Source organism: Eublepharis macularius, chromosome 11 (assembly GCF_028583425.1).
Source record: "Eublepharis macularius isolate TG4126 chromosome 11, MPM_Emac_v1.0, whole genome shotgun sequence".
NCBI lineage: Eukaryota > Metazoa > Chordata > Lepidosauria > Squamata > Eublepharidae > Eublepharis > Eublepharis macularius.
This window is the reverse complement of record NC_072800.1, coordinates 21,786,321-21,814,207: the sequence shown is the minus strand read 5'-3', so window position 1 is coordinate 21,814,207 and position 27,887 is coordinate 21,786,321. Positions and strand designations below refer to the sequence as shown.

At 42.9% G+C, this 27,887-nt stretch overlaps 1 protein-coding gene across 1 annotated transcript in view; it reads left to right on the top strand.

Annotated features, from left to right (window-relative positions):
• VOPP1 (VOPP1 WW domain binding protein) overlaps nt 1-27,887 on the top strand; it is a 59,588-nt gene that overhangs the window by 28,461 nt on the left and 3,240 nt on the right. The window contains exons 2-4 of the mRNA XM_054991587.1: nt 11,360-11,418; nt 19,903-19,980; nt 25,492-25,628. Coding sequence (XP_054847562.1) covers nt 11,360-11,418; nt 19,903-19,980; nt 25,492-25,628 — 274 coding nt within the window. The remainder of the gene's footprint in view (nt 1-11,359; nt 11,419-19,902; nt 19,981-25,491; nt 25,629-27,887) is intronic.

The window sequence follows — 27,887 nt, the reverse complement described above, 5'->3', positions numbered from 1 at the left end:
CGGCTTCCACTGGCAGCTGCTCTAGTCTGTGGTGTCTTAACAAACGGTGCCGCTTTCCTTCTCTCCGTGCCACAGAGATCATCAAACTCTCATAGACCAGCAGTAAAGCAGCAGGAAGGACAGAAATGCAAAGGCGCTTGGTGGAATCAGTGACAAGATGGATGTGGTTGCTGGAAGGGCCTGGGCGTCATTGCCTAAAATATTGTAAGCTTTCTCTTGAACTGCAGCAAGGAGGTATGTCACACTTGGCCATGTGAACAGTCCATTCCAGCCCACCCCAGATGCAGTGATGTACCTTTGGCTCTGCATGCTTTCAAGTCCACCACTTTTTCAGTTGTATCTCGTGGTGGTGTTTGTGTTCTCTTGAGCAAGACCTCCTACTGGTGCTCCCCGTGTAGTTGTTTGAACAGGGTCCTGTTCTTAATCTCTGGCGCTTTCCCCTGGAGATGGTGGGAACTGAACCTGAGACCTTCAGCATGCAAAGCCAGATGTTCTACCACTGAGCCATAGCCCCTCCTCTAAACAGATGATAGGGAATTAGAAGTGATGACTTTGCCCCATCTTCCCCCAACACACTTTTGCAGGCTGTAATTCTTACCAAACTGTAAATCTTCATCAGTTCAAATATTTTTTTCTGATGAGAAATAACTAAAATTCTTGTTCTGTTATCTGTCCTAATAGTGAGCTAAAAATAATTTAAAAAACATGTTCTGCTTGGAGTCGGTTCGTTCAGTGCCAGAAATACTCATCTCTGAAAATAGAATAGCTGTAAAAATGGCTTTCATTTCATGAGCTCTCATTAAATATCGCTCCTGAGGTTTTATTTTATTTTATAGCTGCTGTACTTGCTAATAAGTCTGTGGGTATGATTTAATCAACTGGCACGTTGCCTTCTGCAATTTAAAGGCAAACAAAATGGCATGGCTTCAGGAAGCATATGGCTGCTTAGGACATTCTGCTCAGTCTTTCTGTGTATCTCATCTCAGAACTGGATTAATCAATAGATTAAGTAATAGAGCAAACGACAACCATTGCTATAGTGGAATTATCTTAAGAGTACCTTTGGATGAAGAACAGTTTTGGGGAGTGATCATGCAGGCTACACACGCACACGAGAGGGAGAACCTACTTTTTTAGTAAGCTGCTGCATGATTTTTGTGGCAGCAAATGGACTTTGTGCTTGCATAGCTGGCGTTTTGAAATAAACATTTCAACCAACAGAAATGGGGAAGATCCTCCTGGGATAAAGAAATGTTTTGTCTTTGTTCCTTAATGGTATAAAGAATAAGCTATGACATGTTGAGGGGTGGTGTACAATCCAAGGAGATAAGAGGACAGAAAGATATGATTTATAACAGGTGGACTCAATTTTTCTCTCTTCTCAAGCAAATGAGAAAGAGCATGCTGATGTCTGGAACAAATCCCCTTTGACGTCCGGGAGCTGAAGCTGATTTACGGAAAAGTCAAAGAAATCTTCCCTTGGCCTGTTCCTCTTAGCCTTTGTGACACACCTTAGCTAGCCAACATCTGGTAGCTTTCTGGCTGACACTTATTGCTTCATCACTCTTCTTTAGAAGGTCAAGAAATAAGAGGAGAATATTGAGACATGTATCAGTGTAAGACCCTTTTCTTTATCCTTTTGTTTAGTGTGGTATAATGGCAAACCCACCTGAGGGCTTAGCTGAATTACTCCCTGGCAGGGACACTCATTCTTGTGGAAAGGAAGAAAAAAAAACCCTACATTGGCATGGGGTGGTGGTATGTGAACTGAATTATGGTATTCTATATTTTACATTATCATCAACATAATTATTATTTATTCCTTTGAAAATACAAGGCAGACCATCAATATTATAACTAGCAATGCTATTGTACACCATCATATGTAGCTAGATGTAATCTTTATTTTTGCTTTGAAGTTCCACAATTATGTGACTATAGGCATCTTATACATAAAAACATGTCTTCACATATATTTTCCTTGCCTCACCGTGAAAGTGCAGGGGGAAGTAACAGTATATTTAAAACCAGCCCCTTAACGGTCCTGCAAATAAAATAGAATTCTAGCAAGGTAAAATGTAAAGGTAGAAATCCCGGGCAGGCTTATAAGTGGAAAATAACCTGAATGTTTTTAAAGTAACTCTTCCGTTGCAAATTAACATAAAGGCTGAGCGGGTGTTTTGGGTTACAAAAACTAGCACACAGGCAGAATCCAATTCCCTGCAATATCAGCCCCATCTCTCAAATCCAGAAAATGCTACTTTCCCCAAATGTTGCTTGGGAGTTTTAAGCCACCTTGAGCCACAAAGGAAAGGTGGGGGTATAAATATTTCAATAAATCTGGTAGGCAGCTCTGAACTGTTCAAAGAGATTGTACCCAAAATGAGAAGGCAGCATTCTCTGAATTTCGAGAAAGAGCAAGATGATGGGGGAGTCCAGGAAGTCCTGTCTTGCAGACCAAAATCTCTGTAGTGAATCCAAGCCATACATTGCTACTATACATAAACCTAGTTTTGATGGGGTTTCTCTAACTGTTGTTCTTTCTGTAGTACAGAAGTGTGCCATTTCACACTTTTGTAGCACAGAATTTTTTTTAAAAAAACCTTCAAAATTAACTCTTTACAGGCTGAAAACCTTAGAAATTTTAGTTTTTAAATCTTTCAGCAAAATAAGGACTCGGTGAAGTAGGCTCGGCTAAGTATTTTCAAAGCAAAGTGGAGGAATTCTTCATTGCCAGCAGGCATGATGAGGATTGCAAATCTTCATCTGCCTGTAAAAATTAAATAGTAAAGCAGAACTGTCCTCTGGTGATGGCATTTTAAAGAGAGAAAAGCTGTGTCCCTGGAGACCTCGTTTTCTGTTAGTGAAACCGAGCAGGAATTGAAGGGTCAAATCCCACCTCCCCCAAACACAGTATGAACACAAATTGTATCTGCTCGTGGACACAGATTCAGAGGAGTTAGCCGTGTTAGTCTGTAGTAGCAAAATAGTACAGAGCAGGGCTTTTTTTTCTGGGGAAAGAGGTGGTGGAACTCAATGGGTTGCCCTCGGAGAAAATGGTCACATGGGCTGGTGGCCCCGCCCCCTGATCTCCAGACAGAGGGGAGTTCAGATTGCCCTCCGTGCCATGCGGCGCGGAGGGCAATCTCAACTCCCCTGTCTGGAGATCAGGGGGCGGAGCCACCAGCCCATGTGACCATTTTCAAGAGGTTCCAGAACTCCGTTCCACCGTGTTCCTGCTGAAAAAAAGCCCTGGTACAGAGTCCAGTAGCACCTTAAAGACTAACCAACTGTATTTTAACATGGACACAGTTTACTTTTTGTATACCGACAACAATTCCGTTGTTAAACAGTACTTCACTGAACAAAAGTTGAACTCTTATGCAATCCATGTGGTTCCTCCACCTCCCCCCCACCCTTTGGACCAGGTTTAATATTGATGTGATAGATGAGTTGCATCAGTAGAGTACCGCCAGCATTTTTACAGAGAGCTGAACAAGAGAATCCACCCGGCAGGTGAAATACATCTCACAGCAGTGGTATGATGGCTAGCATGGATGAAGGTCTGAGAGCCACAGGATTCAATTCCCATTCTGTTGTCAAAGTTCATTGGGTGACCATGGGCCAGTCCAGACACTCAGCCAAAGGAGAACCTTTGAGGTACCGGAAGCAATGGCTCAGAGCCAAGCTACAAGTGACGCCTGACCCAAGTTGGACACTTGTCAGCTTCCCTGAAGTTTTGATGGGAAATGTAGGCATCCTGGTCTTGCAGCTGTAATGGAGAGCCAAGCTGTAAAACCAGGACGCCTACATTTCCCATCAAAACTTGAGGGAAGCTGACAAGTGTCCAACCTGTGTAAGGCATCACTTGTAGCTTGACTCTCAGTAGACTTCTATCATGTCTGGCCAATTACAGCCTTCAGCTTCCCCTCCCTTTGTTTGCCAGCACACCATTATTTTCAAAGGGTGTGTGTGTGTGTGTGTGTGTAGGGGGTTTGACACATGAGTCAAAAGGTTGCCAACACCTGTCCTATGTTTTAATAATTCGTAGTATTTATGTCATGCTTGCTCTACGGACCTTCTCTCAGTAGTCTTAAACAGCCCTTGAAGGTGAGAATGGTTATCTCCCATTTTGCACATGGAGATAGACAAGTGAAGTTCCAAAGTCAACATAGTGCAGGGCCCCCCAATGTTTTTGAGCCTGCGGGTGCCTTTGGAATTCTGGTAGAAGTTGGTGGGCGCAACCACAAAATGACTGCAGCTGGAGGCACAGCCAGAGACAAAATGAGTGCCATGAGAGATGGAGCCAACTATAAAATGTCAGGGAGCGAGGTTAAGCTTAACTCCAGTGGTAACTTTTCAACATTTCAGGCAGAAGCTCTGTTTAACAGGTGGTATTCAGAAATGAACAAAAACATTTTCTTGTATATATCCAGCTTTTCCTGCAATCACACAATGAATTTCCTTGTGCTGTGATGGCAGCTTTTGCCAAAGCAATTTTTTTAAAACAAAAATCTGAACAACTAATCAGAGCTGCTGTAGCACAATGGTTAAGTGGTTTGGCTGTGAGTCAGCATGCTGCTGGTTTGAATCTCACTCCTGCCATGAGCTCAGTTGGTGATTTGGGCCTTTCAGCCCCAGCTCCCCAGCTGTATTGTGGGGTCCACTGGCTTTGTTCATCACTCTCAGTGGGGCACTAATCTGTCTAGAAGAGCAATATTTAAGCATAGTTATTACTATTATTATCTCCAGGGACCAACTGAAAGCCCTGCAGGGAAAACTCCCACTGGCCCCACCCAAGTCTAAAAATACTTAGTGGGTTCCAGGATAGGTGCCAGAGGGTGCCATGGTGCCCACAGGCACCCCATTGGGAACCTCTGAACTAGTGTGTATGTTTGCATGTGGGTGAACTACGATTTGGAGCTTCCTGGCTCACATCCTATGCACACTTTCCTGGGGAAACAAGTCCCATTGAATAAAGTGGAAGCTATTTTTACATAAATACGAATAGGACTGAGCTGCTAGCCCCTTCTTATACTTTAACCAAGTCTCCCGAAATGGTAAAGCGCCCCCCTCCCCTCACACAAAAAGGCTTGGGGTGTTTTGCACAGGCATGTGGCGATAACTGTACAAAAGCTTGGGTAGTATGTATACCAGAAGCGACGTGCTCGCATGGCAGCTTGGGAAACGACCGGCAGCCCAAGCTCCCAAGGCTTCATTGCTGCTTGGTGCTGCTGTCCGAGGTCCTGAACATGAGATCCGCCGTTACCTTTTGAAGGTCAGCGTGCTGAGCCTGAAGAAATGGGCGTAATTGGATGGGAACTGGATATTGACAGGATTTCTTTCCCGCTTGTCAGGAGTGATATTAGGTGTGTATGAAAGCAGTGCCGTTGCACAGCGTGGCGCCTTATTTTATGACAAATAACAAAGGGAGTGCAATGATCCCTTGAAAGCACTCTATCCACTTTAAAACTAATTGTGGGCTCTCTTTGGCTGCAGTAGGCATGTTTGGCTTAAACTAAAGCAGCAGCCAGGAAAAAAAATAAACCGTCTCTCTTTCTGCTTCCCTTCATTTTTGAACATCTGCTTATTACCTTGATGGTTACCTATTTAAAAAGCAATAATTTTCCTGCTTATTTTAGTAAATATGAATACCTTTTCTTTCAGGAAGAGTGCGCAATTACAGCTCCGTTGCTCTGGGGCAGAACTGCGTTCAGATCATCTGCCATATAATAGGAGAGATGATTCATGCTTTTAAAATGAAATTGCGTTTCGGAGCTGTTAATGCTCCATTTATGGAATAGGTTAATAGACCCAAATATGACATAATGTACTTTAATGGGATCTTGTCCACTGTTAACCCACATGGATTCCTAATAAAACAGGATAATTAATGTTAGTGTTTTGAAGGACGAGGGGGGATTAAGACATACCGGCTGGCTGTATTAGGGCTTTATTGTCACTTGGAGTAGAGAACTATGATCCATGTGGGCAAACAGTTATTATACAAAATGAGTGATATTTGAGACAGTGAGAGTGTCATACAATACAGTATAAAAACAAAAATCATTTGAAATACTGTTTTTCCATTGATGTGTTTATTTTATTTAAAATGTTTACTTTCTGATATACACTCAAAGTGGTTTCCAGATGTACCGATAATACCGTCAATGTTTAAACATTAAAGAACAGCAGTGATTAACTTAGTCTGCACAACTGCAGGTTAGTTTCTAACCATCTTTTTAAAAATTTAGTCTTAACATTTTCCTTCTTGAAGATTGCCAGAGATGACACTTTCTGCTTCTCTATGCATCCCATTCCAAAATAGCGAGGTCACTAGTTAAGAGGCCTGAATATCGGCTGAAAACTACCCTAGCCTCCCCCTGTGTTGGGACTGAAAGAAGCCCCTATAGAAATGAGTGGGACAGTCTCTAGGGCTTATGTCAGGAAAGATGACCCAGCAAGTATGTGGGATCCAGGCCATCGAGGGCTTTAAAAGTTAAGACCAGATCTTTGAATTTAACTTGGAAACAGGCTGACGTCCAATGCAAAGAAATTTGTTCTGCAAGCAAAAGAGTAACCTTGCCATCTACAGATAAGCAATACAATAGAAACAGGCAGATCACAAATTAATCAGAAAATTACATCCTGCCTTTCCCCATACATTAGCTTGTTAGTAGATAAGTACCAAATTATATACCCTCTGCATCTCAAAACAGGCAAAAAGATAGACCATTTTTTCCACTCATGCCCATATATCCCCAAATCTAAAGATTAACTCCCTGGGCTTAGAAACGCATCAAAAATATGCCTTCCATGTATTAGATATTCAAAAGAGGAATTATTGTTACAGGCTCTCTTTTTCTTCCTTAAGGGATGCCTGGCCAAATGAAAGTATATTGGATGTGTCCCAAAAATGTATTTGGCAATTGTCTGTTAGCAGATCCTTACTTAAGCAAACATAAATAAATATTATCCACGGATTTTATGTGTAATCCATTCTTTAGTTTGGTGTTATGTCAACTTTCTTTTGAAAAATAACTTCAGAAAGATCTGGTATCAGTATTTGTGCGCACAGGTCCTTGCATTTGGGGGGGAGTTAGAAATAATAAAACCTGCCATCGAGTGTTTTCCTCCACTGCAGGAAGGGTAATGCTCATGGGGGGGATGTCTGTCCCCAAAGGCTTGCGCAGCGGAGAGTCTGGATCAGTCTCTAAAGCCTTATCAGCCAAGGGAACAGAGCTGTAATCTGTTTATCGGGCTCTTCTATTTCATCTGTTTATGAGATTCTTGCAGTTATCACTTGTTAACTGGAACAGAAAGTATCACGGATTTGCAAAGCTGGAGGCTATGATAAACCCAGGGGAGGAAGTTGGAAAGAGTGAACTAGCTTGATTGTAGCAGCTGATTACCATTCAGGCTGAGTTTTCTCTTCTCCTTGCAGGTGCTCTGGCATGGGTTGGCCAGAGGAGCAAGATGAAGGCAAGAGGCAAAGGGCTTTTGGCCATCGGCTCTTAGCTCCCGGCTCACAGCCTGTTAGGTAGCTCAGTGGACCAGGACCAGCCCAGGATACGTTTGTGCATTTTTTGTTTGCTTTTGCTTTGAGTGCTGTATTTTGGAGCATTTTGTAAGCTGCTTTGGATCTCTAGGGGGAGAAAAGCAGCATACAAGTACTGAAATGTTACTGAGTCTCATGAGCCTATCATACTCTGCCCTTGTGCCCATGTGCCTTGATTTTTATTATTTTTTTTAGTGAAAAGGGTAGTGCCTACTGCCCGTATCTTGCCCAGTCTCCGGCAAAGGAAGCCAGGCAAAATGTTTAGATCTGTTCATAGTGTTGACTTACGTAAGCTGAACATTTGGGCCATACAAGCAGTCTCTTTCCTTTCCCCCTTTCCCATTCGGTTCTAGGAAAGGACCTGCCACAGACCTCCGTGTGGCAATTGGAGGGACTGTGGCTCAGAGGCTGAGTATCTGCTTTGCATGCAGAAGGTCCCAGATTGAATTCTTGGCATCTCCAGTTAAAGAAGCTCTGGTAGCAGCTGTTGGGGATAGCCTTCCCTATCAAGGCTGTGGGAAGCCACTATGAGAGTAAAAAACATGGAGCTACACACAAAGCTGCCTTCCAGTGAGTAAGACAATTGCTCTTTCACGATCAGAATTGCCTACTCGGACTGGCAGCATCTCTCCAGGGTCTCAGGTAGAGGTCTTTCACATCACCTACTGCCTGATCCTTTTAACTGGAGGTGCCAACGATTGAACCTGGGACCCCCCACATTCAAAGCAGATGCTCTGCTAACTGAGCCCCAAAATGGACCAGTCACCTGACTTTGTGTAAGACCGAGTTGTATGTTTACATGTCTATCCCTCGATGAAAAGGAGTTCTCCTGCCCCGTCTTCCTCTTCTTCATCAGAAGCAAGTATGGAATCCCACCGATCTTCACCTTTTCTGAACTGAGTTACATTAAACAGGATCACCAGGTTTGAAAACAAGGGCAAGTTTTTTTGCCCAGTTGACCTTGTGCTTCTTCATGGGGTTCTTCTGATCTCTTCCAAGTCCTCTGGGGTGATTCCAGGAATCAAAGTAGATTACTTGCTCCCCAAATGTGTTATTAACACTCATACCATGAACAAATTTCAATGTGTTTTTGGAACTTTCAGTGTCTTTTTAGAACTCATAGCATGAATATGTTTCAAGCTGCATACTGTCATAAGAGGGACCACTTTCTTAGGGGTAACTTAGTCATGGTGTGAATATATCCACATGGACTACCGGTCATCAGTACCGTCCTGTCAGGTGGGAAGGTAAATCATACCTCGCTTCAGCACCTCAGCAGTAAACCAGGGAAGCAGCAAGATGAGATTCTCCTCAGCAGTTGGCCTCATGGTCCAGATTCCTCAGTGAAAACTCTCTTGTAATGATTTTAAGTGTGTGTGTGTGTGTGTGTGTGTGTGTGTCTTTAAATGCTTGGTGTGGTACAGATGAAGAGTGGGGATGAAAGAGAAATGAGTGAGTGAGATGATTGATTGAAGACTGACAAGCTACAAGTGACAAATGACACAAGTTGGACACTAGTCAGCTTCCCTCAAGTTTTGATGGGAAATGTAGGCATCCTGGTCTTGCAGCTTGGCTCTCCGACGGCTGTCCAATGGACTTTTCAACTGCCACTTGTCCAACATTCTGCCAAGCTGCCTACATTTCCCATCAAAAGTTGAGGGAAGCTGACAAGTGTCCAACTTGTGTCATCGTCACTTGTAGCTTGGCCCTGAGAGTGTGGGCAGAGTGAATGCAGTTTTCAGTTACTGAGCAGAGAGAGAACTTTTAGTCTAGGCAAAGCAGGTGAGCTGTGTGCAGCCTGAGTGTGTTTAAGCATTTCTGAGAGAAATATAACCCGTGTGAAAATCTGAACTCTGTGTGTCTGAGGGCCAAGCTACAAGTGACAAATGACACTTGAACAGCAAGTGGATCAAATGGAGAGCAAGTGAACAGGGAGGAGCACACTTGCCGTTCAAGTGTCATTCCTCACTTGTAGTTTGGCCCTCAGAGAAACCCATTCATTCTCTCTAAAGCAGGCAAACTGTGTGTGCAGCCTGAGAGAGAAAGTTTATGATCTGAGTGACTGTGCTTAACAAATAACACTCTTTGAAACCATCACACTTAAGAAATAATATGAAGCCAATATGCTTCTTGTAAAAATAAAAGTATATTTCTTGTTTGTTTATCCCAGAGTATCTGTTATTCCCATATCCCATTCCTATCCTCAGGGCCACATAGTACCACGAAGGAGCCTGACCCTTGGGCATGTTATTAAAGGGGACATTTAAATTATTTTGGAATATAATTCCTGGTGGCATCAATCTACCCAGAGGGGGCAGGAAGAAAAGCCTTAAAGGCAAAATCTAAAACTGAGAGAAAGAAAGGGGTTGTAACGTCTCTGTTCTTGTAGCTGCTCTACAGTAAATTCAGAAAACATGAAGACAACAGTATGTATTTGGGGGGGGAATCTGGAATTACATTCACTCCTGCCAGGAAATAAGGTTGCCTGGATTTAATGGCACTGCCTACCTACACCCTTAATAAAAATATTTTTTGCAGGATGTCTAAGGAGTAGATACGGCTTTATCTGTGCTCACCCTTGATCTAAATGCATAGAGCTTAGCAGCTGCTCCCTGTAGCGATTCATTGGAGAATTAAATTTGTTCTCATTCACGTATTCCAATTAAAACTGCATCTTTTGGATTGCAAATGTGGCTTATTTATTTTTAACAGAGTGGCAGAGGGAGGAAAATCAACAGGATGAGTAAACTCTGGTTGAAAGGGAAGTCTCCTTTTTTAAAAAAGCCAATCCTGCTGTGTGTAGAGATGCAAGCATTGGGGGCTGGGGCAGGGGCGGGATGAAGAATTTAGAAAAAAACTTCCTCCCTGGGGACTTGATCAATTTTTTTTTCTGATGGAAAAAAATGGAAAATTTGGGGGGACATTGAAAAAACATTTTTTTTTGTTTTTCTTGAATGAGTAAAAAATAGCATGGGATGTCGAAGTTTGCAGCTCTCTTTAGTCTTGGACATATTTGCAATTTTGCTTTTAGAAAACTAAATGCGTTTATACTTTGAATCCCTCTAAATATGCCAACTACTACAATTTCATATGCGAAGTAAGTTGTAAATGATACATTTTCTGCTGTTCAGGCAGCAAAACAGGGTTAGGTTTGATGAGAAAATAAAATAGAAAAATTATGTATTTGCCATTTCAACTGCATATATTTCAATATTGTAGTTTTTGCAATAGAGGCCTGCCTGTGCCATTTTTTGAAGTAAACTTGAGGCCCACAAGTACAGCACTCTTAATCACGCACTGGCATTGTGCGCACAGTACTTGTACCCTAATCTTTTAGTACAAAATGATGGTTTCTTGTTTATATATTGACAACTTACTTTAATTCTAAAGCTGCCTCAAGCAAGAATAGGATGAGGCAACATAGAAATCTCCTAAATAAGTAGCTTCCAAAGTAGCTTCCAATCATAATTAAGAGACTGATTTTATTGTTTTGTGGCTATATTTATGATGTTGATCGGTGATCTGTTTTATAGTTTTGTGATATGGTATTGCCATATTTGTATTTTTGGTTTTATTATACATGTTTGCAGCATTAGCTGCTTGTTAGCTGTAATAAATATAACATTTCCACTTTTAAAAAAACGTACATATATTGCTCTCCGTTACCCTAACCTAATCACTTGTGTATGACAGGATGTCTGCCCTTGAAACTTTACTGAGAGATGATTATATATTGCATGTAAGTTGTGAATTTTGCATTATACCATCCACAGTACAATATTTTCCCTCTTTTCTTTTCAGTATGCAGAGGCCAAAAAGCACTGCTGGTACTTCGAAGGGGTGTATCCCATATATTATATGTAAGTGATCATCTTTCATCTTTATGTGTTTGCATATGTGTGCCTGTAGGGCAACCGATTAAAGTTTTTACCTTTCCTGCTGTTAACAGTTGAAAGGGCTTTTTGTTTTATGGAGCCTGGAGTGTTGGAAAAATAGAAAAGAGTCCAGTAGCACCTTTAAAACGAACCAACTTTACTGTAGCATAAGCTTTCGAGAGAATCACAGTTCTCTTTTTCAGATGCATCTGAAGAAGAGAACTGTGATTCTCGAAAGCTTATGCTACAGTAAAATTGGTTCGTCTTAAAGGTGCTACTGGACTCTTTTCTATTTTTGCTACTACAGACTAACACGGCTAACTCCTCTGGATCTATATGGAGTGTTGGAAGGAACTTAGAGCAAGGTGTTACATTTCTAAGGAGTGATTTCTAAATCAGAAGCACATGCACCGAGTTCTGCTACAAGTAAGAACTGCATGCATTTTGGCCCTTAAGATTTTTAAAGTTAGTGTTTGACAAGCATGTGGTTATTTTCTCTCCAGATGCCCAGCATCTAGATTGCCTGTGGCAGCCTATGTTCGGAAGAGCTTCCTTCCAGTGTGGAGTCCAATATGAAATAATTATGGACATGAATTGACTTGCTCTTTTGTTTGGGGTGTTGCTGCCGCTGAAAACTTTTTTTATATATATAGAAATTTCATTTAAAAGAAAAGATATAGCAGTAGAAAGTGAATAAAAAACCTATACAAGCACTACATTTGAAATTAGACTAAACTGATAGAAAAATACAATCAGAATATATAACACAACTTAATTATATGATAACTGTCCTTCCCTCTCCTTGGTTACTTATACTCAAACTTTGATTTCAACTATTTTAATTAATCATGTCCCTATGTTTTATCTTCTTATCTTTGCATTGAGTTACCTTTATTAATCTTAATTTTAGCCTAAGTAGTCAAAGAAATCCATCCATTTGCACCAAATTTCAGCTATTGGTCTATTATGTACAGAAGTAGTGAATTTGACCATTGATGCATATTCATATCATAGATCTTACCTATCCACTCTGACACATTATTATTATCATTATTATTTATTTATTTATCTATTTATTTATTTATAGTCCGCCCTCTCTGTGGACGGGCTCAGGGCGGATTACAACATACAGATAAAACACATTCATAAAACAGTACATTAAATAATGATGAAAGCCACATTTAACAGCATGAAAACAAACTCTGCACTATGTTCTGACTCTGCACTGTGTCCCAGGTTCACTTCACCCTTCCTTGCCAACCACAGGAGAAGAGAAGGGTGGGGACATCAGGGCATGTATCTGTCTTCCATTTCGCTGCATATAACACTCTTGCTGCTGTCACCATGTAATGAAAGAGGTCTCCCTGTTCTTGGTAGAACAATAGCTGCTGAAAGCATAACCCCCTTAGTATTGAAGTATCTGCTCCCCTTGTGTAAGGAATGGAATGGTTGGATGTTGCTCTTTCATGACCCTTAGAAGGGAACGCCAAACCCTCTGAAGGACAGGGTGAGGAGAATGGGAATTGTGTTAGCTGCGATGAAAGCAGATGTGGTATTGCTTAAGCTAGGTGCTATTTTCCCAAATAGAAATAGTCCTGGTGCTCTGCTGTTTACCTTGTTGATGAATGTTGCATATATTAATAGTCCACGTGTAAGTTTCCCTAACGGAGCGAGCAAACACAGGCCATTTCAGGTCATGTGAACAGCGCAGGAGAATTAGGCCCCCTCTCATCATGCGCCATGGGCCTTATCTGACTCACTCCTGTGAATTAAATGCCAGCAGGCTAGTAAACAACATAGGTTGGCCTTGAGACATCATGGGCACACATAACACTTCCTTATACTGAATCTGACCACTGGTCCATCAGGATCAGCATTGCTTACTCTGACCGGCAGCAGTTCTCCAGGGCCTCAGGTGGAGGTCTTTCCTGTCACTTGCTACCTGATCACCTGCTTACAAGTGATGGCAGAAATTGAACCTTGGCCCTGCTGCATGTGCCTTGACCTGGATAGCCCAGGTGAGTCTGATCTCGTCAGATCTCAGAAGCTAAGCAGGGTCAGTCTTGGTTAGTGATTGGATGGGAGACCTCCAGCGAAGGTCAGGGTTGCAGAGTCAGGCAATGACAAACCACCTCTGTTAGTCTCTTGCCATGAAAACACCACCAGGGGTCGCCACAAGTCAGCGTTGATTTGAGGGCACCCTCCACCACTACCTTCTGGGTTTTTTTTAAGATTTATAAAAAACATTATTTGGAAAGAAAAATACAAATAGCAATAAAAAGTGCATAGAAACTTATACAAAATACTAAATTTAAACTGCAGTAGAAAAGTATATTCAAAATATGTGGCAACACAACTAACTTATGGAATGTTTCTCCTCTCCCTCTCCTAAAATTTCATATCAGTAGTCTTTAATCAGTCATCTATTTCATATTTCATACTCAACATTTTATTATATATATTATATATAATACTATATATTATACTATATATAGTATAACATATATACTATACATTATACTATATATTATACTATATTATAATTAATCTATTTCCATATTAACTGCTCTTAATTTTTCTTAGCTTCGAGCTACGTAATCAAAGAAACCTTTCTATTTTTCTGGAATTCTGATATTGAGCTGCTATGCTCATGAGATGTTAATTTAGCCATCAATGCATATTCGTACCACCTTCTGCCACTAAGTCACGGCCCCTTCCTTATGTATGAACCAATCCTGTGATTTCCTCAACACTGACCTCAGTTAATTACCAGTTAACCTCAGTTAATTAATGTTTCAAAAGGAGCCATTGCTTCCACACACACAAACATCTGCATCTTAAGCACTGCATCCATCCAGTGGCTTCATGAGAGAGTTGGCTAGATATAGTACATAAAAAAATTGCCTTATAGTGGGTCAGACTCTTGGTTATCTATTCTGACTGGCAGTAGCTTTCCAAGGTCTCACAGTCTTCCACATCCCATTCTGCCTGATATTTTTGGAAACTGGGGATGCTGGGACGTGAACCTGGGGCCTTCCACACACAAAGCCGTACCACCGAGCCACGGCCTTTCCACTAGTAAAAGCAGCAATTCCTAGATCACGTCTCTCCTAGTCCCAGGTCACTGTAATTTGCGGAAGGATTCACGGGCTGTTGTCTTGGAACAGATGGCTTGATTTGAATAAGATATTCTCCTCCTCAAAGCCCAGTTTTGTTCCATCGGGCTTTCACTGTTTCTGCTTCGCTGCAGGGAAGACGTGGCGATGGCATTCATTAGCATTCGCTTCTTATGCGTTCTGCGCCATCACGGCAGGAGGTCCGTGGCTGTGTCTGCCTACACATGGCTGTAGCAAGACAACATCTACTCCCTTAACATACGGCTTTACGCCCTCCGTGGCAGGAGATGGTCTGGCAAGAGAACAGCTCTGCTGCTTACCGCACAGGTTAAATAAGGGGGAGATAAGCAAGCCTTTCAGATGGGTACCTAGGCCAAACAAAACGGGGATTTTCCCCCCCTGACACAGTGATCCATCATGATTGGAGATGCTCCTTAATAGGTCCTTTTGCTAAGCAACCAATATGGCTTCTTCATTAGGGGTCTCAAGATTGATTAATCCTGTGCCATCTATATATTCCAGGACATCAGTGAGATGAATTGGACTCTTGCTGTGCTCACATCTCCTAGTATTGAAAAGGAGACCGCAGATTCATTATCTTGAGTCTGCTCTTTATGGGTGTCCCTGTAGGTAATGCCAAATGAGGGAGGGACTCTGCAGTCATTTTTTCCTCAGCTATGGAAGCATAATGGGCGCTGATGGGAGGCCAACCCGGTCAACATAATGAATTCTCTGCCAAATGAGCCAGTATGCGCGCATTATGCGGCGTTCGGTCGCTTCTGACTTATGGCAACCCTAGAAATTAAAATGCTCCAGTGGGGTTGGTTATATTATGGTGATGACAGGTATAATTTACAGTCCCTTCCTCGGCCTGAGAACGTTTTCATTCTCCGGAACAGCATGTTGCAAAAAAATTTAAACAATGGGAAAGCTATGCAGCGTGTCAGAGACTTGCTTTTCAGGGAAACTTGAATATTCAGGAGCAAGGACCACCCAACTATGGCTAGTTGACTAGTTACCTAAACAAACCAGTCTTTTATCCACCTGAATTAACTCTCTTTAACAGAAAACAGTGAGGGGCTGAAATCAACCCATCCTTTTTCTAAACTCTATTAAAAAGGAGGATAGGTTGATAAGGAGCAAACATGGTTTAGTCAAAACAGTCTCCTTGGCATTGTTTTCAGGCCCTCTGCCTCTCACACTCTAGTCCATCCTCTTTGTACGCAAGAAGTCAGTCCTCGTTCTCACAACATCCCAGCAGTGTTTAGCCCTGCATACGGCAAGATTTGTATAAGCAATTCCGACGGAGCAAGGTTGACTCCTAAGCGGCCTCCCAACCTCAAGCCGATATCTGTTCTTCAGAAATGCAATCATGAGTTCAGGCTGAATTGATCAGAATAGAGTTCATACTGGAAATCCCTTAAGGCCTAGAAAGGCTTGGAAAAAATGGCTGCAACTGAACCTAAATAGATACAGCTCCTCTCTCTTAACCCTTTCTCTGTACTCTTCTGCATTGTCAACATGGAGATTGGGATTGCAGGCTCTCTGGGGCAGGGACATATCCTGTTGTTCAGAAGACCGCAGAAGGGTTGTTCCAGCATCTGGAGAAAATTACATTTTACTTAGAATGGTGTGTTCTTTGGCTGTTCAAATTCCAGTATCATGGGGAAATTGTACTGTGACACTTGTATTCCAATTATAAAACTTTCCAAAACAGCTCACAATTAAAAATGGATAATATAACAGACACGCACACACTCACGCACTAAGGAGGAAGAAAATGACAGCACTATAGCTTATTTTAAAAAGTTAAAAGTACAATATAACAGTAAGGAAAACCAACGGTGACACTGAATAACCAAAATTAATCTAGAAAGGCGGTGGGGGGGAAGAATACCCAACTTGAGCAGTAAAATAAAATCCAGCCAAACCAAGAAACAACAGCATTACTTGGCATCTACACGTGTCAAGTGGATCTCCCAGGGCAAGCGTTGTCAAGATGTGATGTCACCGGAGAAAAGGTGCTCTCTCTTCTCAGTTGTTCTGAGTGCCAAACTAGACAATGCTGCATCCCCCACCCACCCCAGGATGCTGCTGCACATTTTACTGCATTTTACTTTACTGTAAAGTGAGAATTCTCTCACTTTACAAACACTGTGGGGGCCCAGTCCTGCTCAGAACTGTGGCACACAGTTTTCTGTATGTGGTCCTGAGCAGGATAAAGTGAGGGCCTTCCAGGAGTAAAATGATGGCAGGATTCCTGGGGACACAGTATGGCCTAAGGCCCTGAGGACGTTCTTAGTGCAGGGACAAGGCCAGCCCAGGAACAAACAGGAATCCCGGGTAGATGTTTTAATTCCAGAGTGATATGCTTGTTGCAAACATGCCTCCATTAGCATGCCTGCAGCAGCGTTGTGGGCCGATTCCCATTTCTAATAGTAATAGGGCAATCCTAAGAAGAGTTACTCCAGTCTGAGCCCATTGAAAACAATGGGCTTAGACTGGAGTAACTCTTCTTAGGATTGCACTGTAAGTCTTCCAAGGCAGCCTTGCACAGAATTCCATAAAGTAATTAGTCCTTGCATATAGTTGCAGGTGGGTAGCTGTGTTGGTCTGCAGTAAAACCGAAAAGCGTGAGTCCAGTAGCACCTTAAAAGCCCACAAGATTTTCCAGGGTGCAAGCTTTTGAGAGTTAAGCTCCCAAATCTTGTGGGCCTTTAAGGTACTACTGGACTCAATCCTTGAATGTAACCTGCGCATGGCTAGGCTGTGGCCAGGTTATTTCTTATACAGGAAAGGACATAGATGGCATACCAGCCAAGTTTGTTAAGAGGCACTTTGAGCCCCCAAGGCTAATTGACGGAGACGGCCGGTTCTGAAGGTACCAAGTAGCAAACTTGGCCTCTTAGAGGGCCATCCTTTAAAAAAATGGGCGTCTTCACTTCTGCCTGTCACAGATCAAGAGATCTGATCATCTTCTGTGTTGACATCTAGTCTGTAAATGTTGGGTGAATGAGTTGTCACCATAAAGGTCATTCTCTGGGGGGTTTTTTTGTTTCTGCTTTGTCGAAACGATGACATGTTAAGATCCGTTCTCCAGCTCATTAAACACACTGCAGGCCTCGCCTGCTCGTTGAAAGCTGTCGTATTATTATTCCAGAGCGAAGGGTGGCGTTCTTCTGAAAGTAAAGGGATAGGGAACACACATCTCACACCTTTTCAACCTAGATGCAGCTCTTCTTTGGTCCCAGCAAGGCATGCGTTAGAAATCTGAAAAAATCTATATGTCAATCATGTATATGCTTAATGGCTTTCAGTTGGAAGTTGGAAGGAGAAACTGAGCAATAGAAAAGCCTTTTTAAAAAGCCTTTTTAAAAAGCAGCCACAAAACGGTGGCTCTTTATGGACTAAAGACCCATCGTATAGTCTTTTCTACCCAAACTAGACAATGTAATCCACATAATAGCCCTGTGAGGTAGGTTCAGCGAAGAGAGATTGACTGATTCAAGATCACCCAGTGATAGGGTTGCCAGCACAAGGCTGGTAACTGGTGGGAGACTCCGGAGGTGATGGGCTCCTCATTGGCAGCAGTGGCGGCAGCAACAACAACAGATTTATATACTGCCCGTCAGGACAACTTAACACCCACTCAGAGTGGTTTACAAAATATTTTATTATTATCACCACAACAATCACCCTGTGAGGTGGGTGACGCTGAGAGAGCTCCGAGAAGCTGTGACTAACTCAAGGTCACCCAGTTGGCTTCAAGCGGAGGAGTAGGGAATCAAACCCGGGTCTCCAGATTCGAGTCCTGCTACTCTTATCCACTACATCAAACTGGCTGACATCACTTCCAGCATCACCAGAAATGACACCGGCATGTTGCTGGAGACAATCTAGAATTTGAGCAAAACTCTGCGATTTAAACACAAACTTTTGCCCAAATGCAGTACCATGCTGCCCCCTGCCCTCAGTGGAACCTGGAAACCCTTCCCAGTGACCGTCATGCTTGTACTGGGACTTGAAACTGAGGCTGTCTGCTCAGTGCCTGACATTCTAGCCACTACCATGGGTCTGCTGGCCATGATGCTTAGAAGACACTTTGCATGCACTTAGCTCTTTTGAGGAGCCATGGAGCTAAACATCTCCTTCATCTAGAAGAGGAAGGGAGAGTGCTGGGTTCTTTGCGACTTGAGTGTTGGGACTTAGCACAGAACAGTTATATGGGGTGATGCTGAGTTATCTATGAATACCAGAACAACTATGAAGCGAGCTTCCTGATCAACAGCAAGTGAGAAACTGTCATTTTTAAAAAACTTCCTCATTAAATGCAAATTCTTGTGGCTTTTTGAGCATTTAGATTATCCTAACTTGTGTCTTCCTTGCCTTTGAGTTTTGCAATATAGTGTCTCTGTGAAAAAATGCATATTTTGCTATGCTTCATGAAGGATTTGTCCTTGTACCATCTTATGTAAAGTTATCAACATCGGTGGCCAGAATTAAAAATTATTTGAGACATTTGTGGCTTACACAAGCATGCCAGTTATCCGATGGCTGTCCTGTTTGTTCCTGTATGTTTGGTGACTGGGGGACCCCCGTTTAGATAGCACCCTTCCCTGTTTAACATATGAGGACTAATTCAAAGGATCAAAGGGGTGCCTTGGCAGGGAGTGCTGGCCCCCCCACCCCCATACCTCCCCTCTCCTCTCCCATGTGAACAGAGCAGAGCTGCCTTGAATCTCTCAGAAGCACGTTGTGGTTTTTTATGTTTATATGAAACATCCATCTTTGATGGCTTATTCACACATGCGAGTCATTTCTCTGTGCTGTGGCAAACCACCCTTGGCTTGATCAGCTTGGCTCTCTCCTGTTTTGGAAATTACAGAAAATTATCTCAGTGTGCACAGTCAGTGTTGCTTATTGTCTCAGAGTTCACCCTGAGAGAAAGCCCATGAATATGAACAAAGTAAGAATCAGCTAAATCAAAGGCTGAGGACCTCTCTGAACTAGTGTCTGCGATGGGGACGGCATGAGAAATGCTGGCTGCTTTAGAGGCCCAAATTAGCATCGCTTTCCGTCTCAACGGAGCGCCTCATCTGTCTTGCAACACAGCACCGCGTTCACTTCCAGATGTATAATCCCACCAGAACCACTCTTCAGTGTGGCTCTCCTTCCATCACAGTTGCGGGATCTTCATGTCTGTTCTTCATCTAATGTGTTGACAGTTGAAACAACCAGCTTTGACGGACTTGTAGCCCACTGAGGTTTCCCTTTCCCGCTAATGCTTGTGCTGCCAGGCAACATCTAGCTTTGCAATTCCCCAACGTTCTCTGCTTTTTTCATTCTCATGCAGCTGTCGCCCTTATGAAGACTGCTGTGGTTCAAGATGTTGCGTAAGGACTCTGTCTATCCAGCGACTATGGTACTTTTGGTAAGTCAGACTTCTGCTTTTCTTAGAGTTGTACCCATTTTGTTGTGCTTCCATGAGATGAACTTGGATAAGTTTTATAGCAGGTTAACTATTGTAGCTCCATCCTACCCAGGAACCCTGGGAATTGTAGTTTGGTGTGCGTATGCAGATTCTCTGTTAGAGATTTCTATCAGAAATCAGTGGTGAACAATGCCAAGAGCCTAGTTCCCTGGGAGCATAATGCAAACATCTTAATTAACACAGGCCAAAAAGGTCATGTCACGGCACCATAGAATTGTAGAGATAAATTCCTGATGTGACAAGCTAACAAGAGAGCATGCCAATGTGCATTGTGACTGTTATAAGCGAACAAATGTCATGTGAAAACAGAAGTCTCCCTGTAATGACTTTCATTGAGGCTAGACCTGAGAGTTAGCAGCAGCTATTGAGTGGCGAGGAAGATAACAGCAGAGCAAATATTTGCTTTTATTATTTGTAACATTTGCATTGGGTAGGGTGCAAAAATTCAGTTTTCAATATACATTTTGAGTGTTTAATTCAGTATTTGCACAGCAGGGAACAGGGTATACATTTAAATTATTGGCTGCATTAAATTCCAATTAAGGCTTGTTGCCTTGTTACCATATCAGCCCTCCTTCCCTCCCCTGTCATATAGAGTATGACTGATGAATTCCTGGCTTGAAACAAATGGTTGTGGGTGAGTTGGACTCTGTTTACTCCTCACAAACTGGGATTATAAATCACAGTGTAACCCAAATATAGAATTCCAGTTTGAGAGGAATAGGCAAATTCCAGTTCTTCTAGGCATTCATACGTCTTGGAGAGCCAGAATGTTTCAATTCAGAAGTCTTACTGATGGCCCATGTAAAAAGGGAGGTGCTTGTATGTACATGGCTTGCATTGTCATGGCAAAGCAGCAAGCTGTGTTCACATGTTTCTCAGCTTAATTGGATCCCTTGGGATGTCTGAAAGTGGCCTAAATGTTTGATCATAGGGCTTTTGTTCATAGTTACAACTAGACATGGGCACGAACAGAAAAAAAAGAACATGGTGTTCGTTGTTCATTGCCATCCACAAACAATGAACAACGAACATTGACGAACATGACCTGTTCGCGAACATGTTCATTGTTCGTGGGGGCCAGCAGGCTCTCCTCCAGCCATCAAGATCCCTACCACACCACTCCCAGAAACCCTACCTGAGCAGGCAGCAGGAAATGTACCAATAATAAATAATAGCTTGGCCCCAGAGCCTGGCAGCAGCCCTGGAACCTGAAGGGATAGATTCCTACTGCACCACTCTCAGAAATCTTACCTGAGCAGGCAGCAGAAAGGTACCAGTAATAAATAATAGCTTGGCCCAGAGCGTGGCAGCAGCCCTGGAATGAAGAGGTAGGTCCCTATCCTACCACACATAAAGAAAATTCAAGCTCCAATGCGCACTCCCTGTCTCTCTCTCAAAATGCCAACAGCAACTCTCTCTCTCACTGTCTGCAAAACCAGAGCTGGGAGCCCCCCTCCCCCCTACTCTTTGCTTCCTTGTAACAAATTTGGAGCTCCACACTTGAAAGGAAGACCTGCCTATCAAGCTAAGTTGGTCTTAGATTGGGGTTTCCAGGGCAACAGCAGGAGTTCAGACAGAGTTCAGGCAGTCCCTGCCTCTGGTTGCCAAGGGAATTGATTGCAGGTGCCAGACTGTCTGGCTTGACAAACAGCAACGAATGAGGCTTGCAACGGATACCTGTTCGTTTAGAGTTCGTTTAGAATGGGGCCTCACGAACAGCTTGTTCGCGAACAGCTGATTGGGCTGTTCATGGCTTTTTAAAGTTCATATTGCTGTTCGTGCCCATCTCTAGTCACAATTGACTATTGAACACAGCTGTCTAATCTTTTGTGACACATTTGGATGAGGAAACTCCTCCACTGGTTGGCAAGCTATTGACAGAGGCCTACTGACTTCATAGCATTGAGAACCCCTTCTGGAAGTAAAATCACACCAGTTATACATGATAATGTTACTAATTCTTATTTCTAAGCATTACCCTTTCCATACAGAACTGTTATTTATATATTCTGTACAACTTTAGTAAACTTTTACGGCATATTAAGATTGTTTCTTCATTGGATGAAACAGAGAGGCCTAAACACCCAGTAGCATGCCTGTAGGGCATTGACCCCCAGCATGGCACATACCAATGTGTTTCATGGTACCGGCTGGCTGCTTTGAAGCAAAGACCCAGCCCTGTCTTTCCTCCATCTCATGGAACAGGAGGTATTTCAGAAAAATCCAGATGGAAGGTGTCACCTTTTTGTCTACAGAAGCAGCTACCTCTGTCATAGGATGGCACTTGGCTTAGAACTTCCTCACACTTTGTGATGTCCCTCCATGGCAACCATTTATGTTGGGTTCTGCCTCCTGTGGCAGCCATGTTGTAGTTGGTGTTCATCAACCTTTTTCAAAATTCTGCTGAACAAGTTAGGGGATCCCTAGTATAGGGGGTCATTTAGAAACAGTGGTACTAGATACAAAAGTCAAATACGGATTTGTTGCCTGATCCTCAACTTTTGTAACTCCTAATACTTGTGCATTGGATTGCAACCTGGAAAGTGTGGTGCAGTTGTCAGAGTGTCGGGCTAGGATCTGGGAGACACAGGTTTGAATCCCCACTCTGCCATGGCAGCTCACTGGGTGACCTGGGGCCAGTCGCACTCTCAGCTTACCTTATCTCACAGAGTTGTTGTGAGGATAAAATGGAGGAGAATGACGTAAACTGTTTTGGGCTCCCATTGGTGAGAATGATGGAATATGTGAAGTAAATAAATAAATGTCAATGGCATTCCTGTTATCTGCTGCGGTGTACAATCACATGTACATTGTTTACATTTAATCATGGTAGAAAAAGGTATTGATTGTGCCTGGCTATCTTTATTTATTTATTTATTTGTTTGTTTGTTTGTTTGTTTTTTCAATTTATATACCGCCCATCCCCAGGGGCTCTGGGCGGTGAACAGTTAAAATCGATAAAAACAAAAACTAAAATCAATATACAAATAATAAAACAAATTAATAAGGTGCAGTGGTGGGGAGAACTTCCCCACCCCAAAGGTGGGAGGCCGACATGGCACCGCCCCCTTCAATCACCAAACGCCTGGCGGAACAGCTCTGTCTTACAGGCCTGGCCGAACGATAATATGTCCAGCTGGGCCCGGGTTTCCATTGACAGAGCGTTCCACCAGGCTGGGGCCAGGACTGAAAAGGCCCTGGCCCTGGTTGAAGCGAGGCGGGCTTTCTTAGGGCCGGGGACCACAAGTAAATATTTATTCACTGATCGGAGCGATCTCCGGGAAACGTACAGGGAGAGGCGGTCCCGAAGATATGCCGGTCCCAACCCACTCAGGGCTTTAAAGGTAAGAACCAACACTTTGAACCTGATTCGGAATTCAACTTTACATAAGTGCAGACAAGAACAGTTTCTCAGTTTAAACCTGATAGGTTGCTATTAGGTTACTATTAACTTGCAAACAAATTCCCAGACGCTTCTAGTCCAGAAAAATATGTACATCCCTCCTGCTCACACACAACCCCTGTTAATCATTGATTGTTAACTGAAGGCGTAAAAAAATGAGATCCAGCTCTCCAGTTTTTAATTTTCCTGGCTGGTTGCTTGGAGACGATGCTTACTTCCCTCAGGCAAGCCGTTGGGTGAGCTCCTCATAGGCTTGAGATACCTCAGAATGGGAAAAGGCAGTTCAGTTAGAAAAGTGAGGCAAACAGTGGCCTCATGGTGCACATAGAAGATAGTTTTATTTGTTTACTTAATTGATAACTAGCTTCTTCTGCTGAAACTCAAGGCAGTTCACATAGTAAAAAATAATGTACAACAGTAACATTCCTTCAGGACAACTTAATGCCCTCTCAGAGCAGTTTACAAAGTGTGTTATTATTATCCCTCAACATTATTACTCTGTGATCTGGGTGGGGCTGAGAGAGCTGTGACTGATCCAAGTTCACCCAGCTGGCTTCACGAGGAGTGGAGAATCAAACCTGGTTCTCCAGATTAGAGTCCTGCTGCTCTTAACCACTACACCAATGCAACAGGACTAGGATTACTGAAGTTAGAAAAACCAATACAAAAAAAGAAAGAAAAGGATATCAGACATGATATACATCATAAACAGCACAGAAAATGGAATTACAAAGGTAGAAGTAAAAGTAGGGTAAAACCTACAATAAACATTGGAAAAGGCTGCAGTCCTGTTCTTTTTATAAAGAGCCATCATCCTCAAACATCCATTTATACTCAGCCCTATTCCCCTTATACAAATATCCACCTGAACATTTCTGTTTTGCACATTCTTCTGAATGATTGAAGTGTGGGAGCCTTCCTGGCTTCCTTGGACAGGCTATTCCACAAGGTGGCAGCCACAACTGAGAATGCACATGGATGGGAGCTGTCGACCATACTCATTTGTAGGGTGGCTCCTTTAAAAGGCTATGGTTAGATGAGCAAAGCTGTCACAGCAGAGTAGAACAAAAGAGGCAGACTGGCAGGTGTGGGGGTCCAAGACCATGCAAGACTTTGTGTGGGATAATGAGTACTTTAAATTTTTTTAAATGAATTGTTATCAATATCTTACATAATACAGAAAAACCAAGTGTAAATTACAAATATAACATATATCTAACATATCAACAGACATGAGCAACAACAATTAAGAAATGTAAATAATGGATAACAAGTTTTCACAGTTAAAACCTTCATATAGTTACTGTTTCTGTGAAATGATTCAAGAAATGAGTATAGATTTGAACAATTCTGAGTTAGGTTGTAAATTATTCTTTTCTATATAGTCAGTGAATGGAGACCATTTCACTAAAAAATTAGTTTCATTTGGAAAATGTTCAGACTGATAGATTTTATCATGCAGTTGTTCTAAGATTAAGTGGCCCCATATTTTGACAATCCAATCATCTGATGTTGGAATTTTCTTTAGTTTCCAAAAAGTCGCAATAGAGCTTTTAGCTGCTGTAAGTAAAGTTCTTATTAAGTCTCTTCTAATTTTAGGGATAGTAATGTTTTCCCATAAATCTAAAAATATTTCTGGAGAGAATGTAATTTCATATCCTGTTATTTCTTTAATTAGGATAACGAGTACTTTGAACTGAACCAGGTAACTGACTGCAGAAAGGGTGTAATACATATACTCTGCCCAGCTCCCAGTAGTAGCCAAACGGTGGCATTCCACAACATGGTTATATTTCCGTTCACAGGAAACATGAAATGCATTTTTTCTGCCAGAGAGGTTAACCTTCTAACAGAAAACATCCCCAAATGCCCTCAGATACCAAAACACATGGATCTTTAGATCTTTGTGCTTTGGCTGAACATTCGGACAACTTAATTGTTGTTTCTACTTGCAACTGTTTATTTTCGAGTAAAGCTTCCCAGACCTAGACATGTGTGCAACCACGGACTAACTTGCCTTGTTTTCCCCTCTTCCCGTTGCTCAGGTTCCTTCTGATGATGGGCGTTCTCTTTTGTTGTGGGGCAGGCTTTTTTATCCGAAGGCGAATGTATCCTCCACCGCTGGTTGACGAAACGACTTACAACGTGTCATACACCCGGCCACCTAACAGCGGCACTGCAGGTCAGACATTGCATCTATCCTGTCAAATACATCTATTCTTGACTATGGATTTAAGAATGATGCTCCAATTATACCTTGTATGCAAGACAACCAATATAATATTCTGTTCTCATTACGGCAGGCTTTTTTTTAGGAGGCCTGAGCAGTTCTAAAAGTAAATGGATGTCCCCTTTTCATTCCAACTCATTCTCGTTTTTAGAAAGAGGATCATCGAATCATAGAGTTGGAAGGGACCTCCAGGGTCATCTGGTTCACCCCCCTGCACAATGCAGGGAATTCACAACTACCTCCCCTCCACACCTCCGGTGATTCCTGCTCCATGCCCAGAAGATGGCAAAACACCCTCAGGATCCCTGGCCAAACTGGCCTGGAGAAAATGGCTTCCTGACCCCCAAGTGGCAATCGGCATGACTCTGGGTGTGCAAGAAAGGACCACAAGAACTAAGCACTGATGTAACCCCTCCTGCCCTCCCTCTCATGATCTGCCCAGGTTCACAGAATAAGCATTGCTGTCAGATGGCCATCTAGCCTCTGCTTAAAAACCTCCAAAGAAGGAGAGCCCACCACCTCCCGAGGTTCTTCCTGTTCGGAACAGAAAGTTCTTCATAACATAAGCAGGAGTCCACAGCATGTTCGCTGCTAGGATTCAAAGAATGGAAAGTTAGGAGCAGGGATTCCTCTCTTTACGTCAACCAACCATAAACTGAACTGATACGGTTTAGTGTTTAAGGTGTGGGGAGATCTGGATTCCAATCAGCCATAAAATCTTGGGCCAATTGCCCTCTTTCGTCTTAACTCACCTCCTAAGATTGTCAGGAGGACATGAGGAGAGCCACGTATGCTGCCCTCAGCTGCTTGGAGGAACGGTTGGATAAAAATGTATTTATAGATAGGAATTGGCAGATGAAGGTGTCACGGTGAGCCAGGGGCTTCAGTGGGTGTGAAATGCTGACCTGAATCGATAAACTGGAACTGAATCCTGAGTTCAGCCCAGAGGTTTAAATGGAGATAGATGCAGGATTGCTACAACTCCCCCTTCCATACAACCAGCCAAGTCAGAGCGCCATTGTAGGCGTGAGCTTTAGATCTTTGCTTGGCGAGGGATTCTTTTAGAGCTAGAAGGCTGTTAACCGGGCAGGTTGACACTGTAGAGCCGCAGCACTGAGACCCAGAAAGGATTTTGCAAGTGCGAAACTGTTGTGTGTATGTGCACATGCCTACATCTGTTTTAAAAAACAACATTAGGGCAACTAAGAATTCAGCAGAGCTCCGGTCCAAATCACTTAACACCACACGTATTTATTATTATTTCTCGCCCACTCTTCCCCTCTGCCTGCTGTTTCCTGTGGCAGGAAATATGAAAGAGAACAACAACTGCTGGGATGTTTTGAAGGCATGATTAGGACAAACACATATTATTAAGTAGCTTGCCCGACTCCAAACATTGTAATCACCTCGTGTAAAAAGTCTCTACATTGGGGGAGTGGAGCTGGTGATGGAGCAGTAGAGTGCCCGCCTTGTATGGAGGAGGTCCTGTGTTTGGTCCCTGCCATCTCCCGTTCAAACTTCTCAGGTAGGCATTAGGAAAGACTTGTCCGTGCTGGAGATCCTGGAGGATTGTGTGTCGTTCTGGAGGCCTCACTTCAAAAGGGATGTGGACAAATTGGAATGGGGAGAGCAACCAGGATGATCAGGGGCCTGGAGACCAAGCCCTACGAGGAAAGACTGAGGGATGTGAGAACGTTCGGTTTGGGGAAGAGGAGGTGGAGGGGAGACATGATTGCTCTCTTTAAGTATTTGAAAGGCTGTCACTTAGAGGAGGGAAGGGAGCTGTTCCTGTTGGCAAGAGAGGATAGGACTTGAACAGTGGGTTTAAACTACAGGAGCAAAGGTCCCAGCTTGATGTTAGGAAAAACTTCTTCAGATTAAGAGTAATTCAACAGTGGGATTGGCTGCCTAGAGATGTGGTGGGTTCCACCTCATTGACAGTTTTCAAGGAGCGGCTGGACAAATACTTGTCAGGGTTGCTTTAGGCTGCTCCTGCATTGGACAGGGGGTTGGACTAGATGGTCTGTAAGGCCCCTTCCAACTCTGTGATTCTGTGATTCTTCTCACATGGTAAAGGCCGTTTTGCCCCAATCTATTGAAGACTCTCAGATATTTTATTGGAAAAGAGAATTCTAGCCCTCAAAGAAAGTAGTGTTGTATTTCATTGAAGCCCAGTGCTCAAACACTAGAAATCTTACTCAGCTACCCCTC